General features: G+C 40.3%; 1 protein-coding gene across 1 annotated transcript; it reads right to left on the minus strand.

Moving 5' to 3' along the window:
- Nucleotide 1: 1 nt before the first annotated feature.
- LOC111475134 (auxin-responsive protein IAA3-like) lies at nt 2-578 on the minus strand (the record flags this gene model as incomplete). The annotated part of the gene is made up of 3 exons (XM_023119813.1): nt 2-66; nt 181-395; nt 478-578. Coding segments are annotated over 3 exons (381 nt in total), but the record flags the coding sequence as incomplete, so codon positions are not given.
- Between the last annotated feature and the right edge of the window lie 5 nt (nt 579-583).

The raw sequence follows: 583 nt of genomic DNA on the forward strand, positions 1-583 counted from the left end.
CATCTTTATCCTCGTAAGTTGGAACGTATTCCGATCCTTTGTACCCTTCTCTCTCCGAGTATTCACCTAACAAAAATCAAAACTTTATTATTAGTTTCACTCAAAAATAATACTTTTCATGTCATGTCATGAGAGCTTAGGCTTAAAATAGACAATATTTAGGATGGTGGAGATTCATACCTACGGTGAACTTGAACATGTCTTCTAGAGTTTGAAGAAGTTCGGGGTACCCTTTGTATAAACTAAGATCAATTTTTCTCAAGTAAGGAGCTCCATCCATGCTCACTTTCACGTAATTGCCAGTGCTCTCTCCCGCCGCCGCCGCCGCCGTCTTCTTCCCTTGAAGGCTGTTTCTTCTAAACGATTGAACCGGCGGCCACCCCACAATCTGAGCTCTACACGAGAACAAACCCACAAAAAAAATTTAATAATCAATCAAAAAGTTTTGATTTTTATAAGGTTTGAATCTAAACTCACTTGGAAGGAGGTGGGGTTTCGAGATTGTCATCAGAAACGGAGATATTTGAAGCGGAGGAGCTTTGGTTGGATTCCGGCAATAAGGGTCGTTTATTGTTAATGATTC

Source organism: Cucurbita maxima, unplaced genomic scaffold (assembly GCF_002738345.1).
Source record: "Cucurbita maxima cultivar Rimu unplaced genomic scaffold, Cmax_1.0 Cma_Scf01034, whole genome shotgun sequence".
Classification (NCBI taxonomy): domain Eukaryota; kingdom Viridiplantae; phylum Streptophyta; class Magnoliopsida; order Cucurbitales; family Cucurbitaceae; genus Cucurbita; species Cucurbita maxima.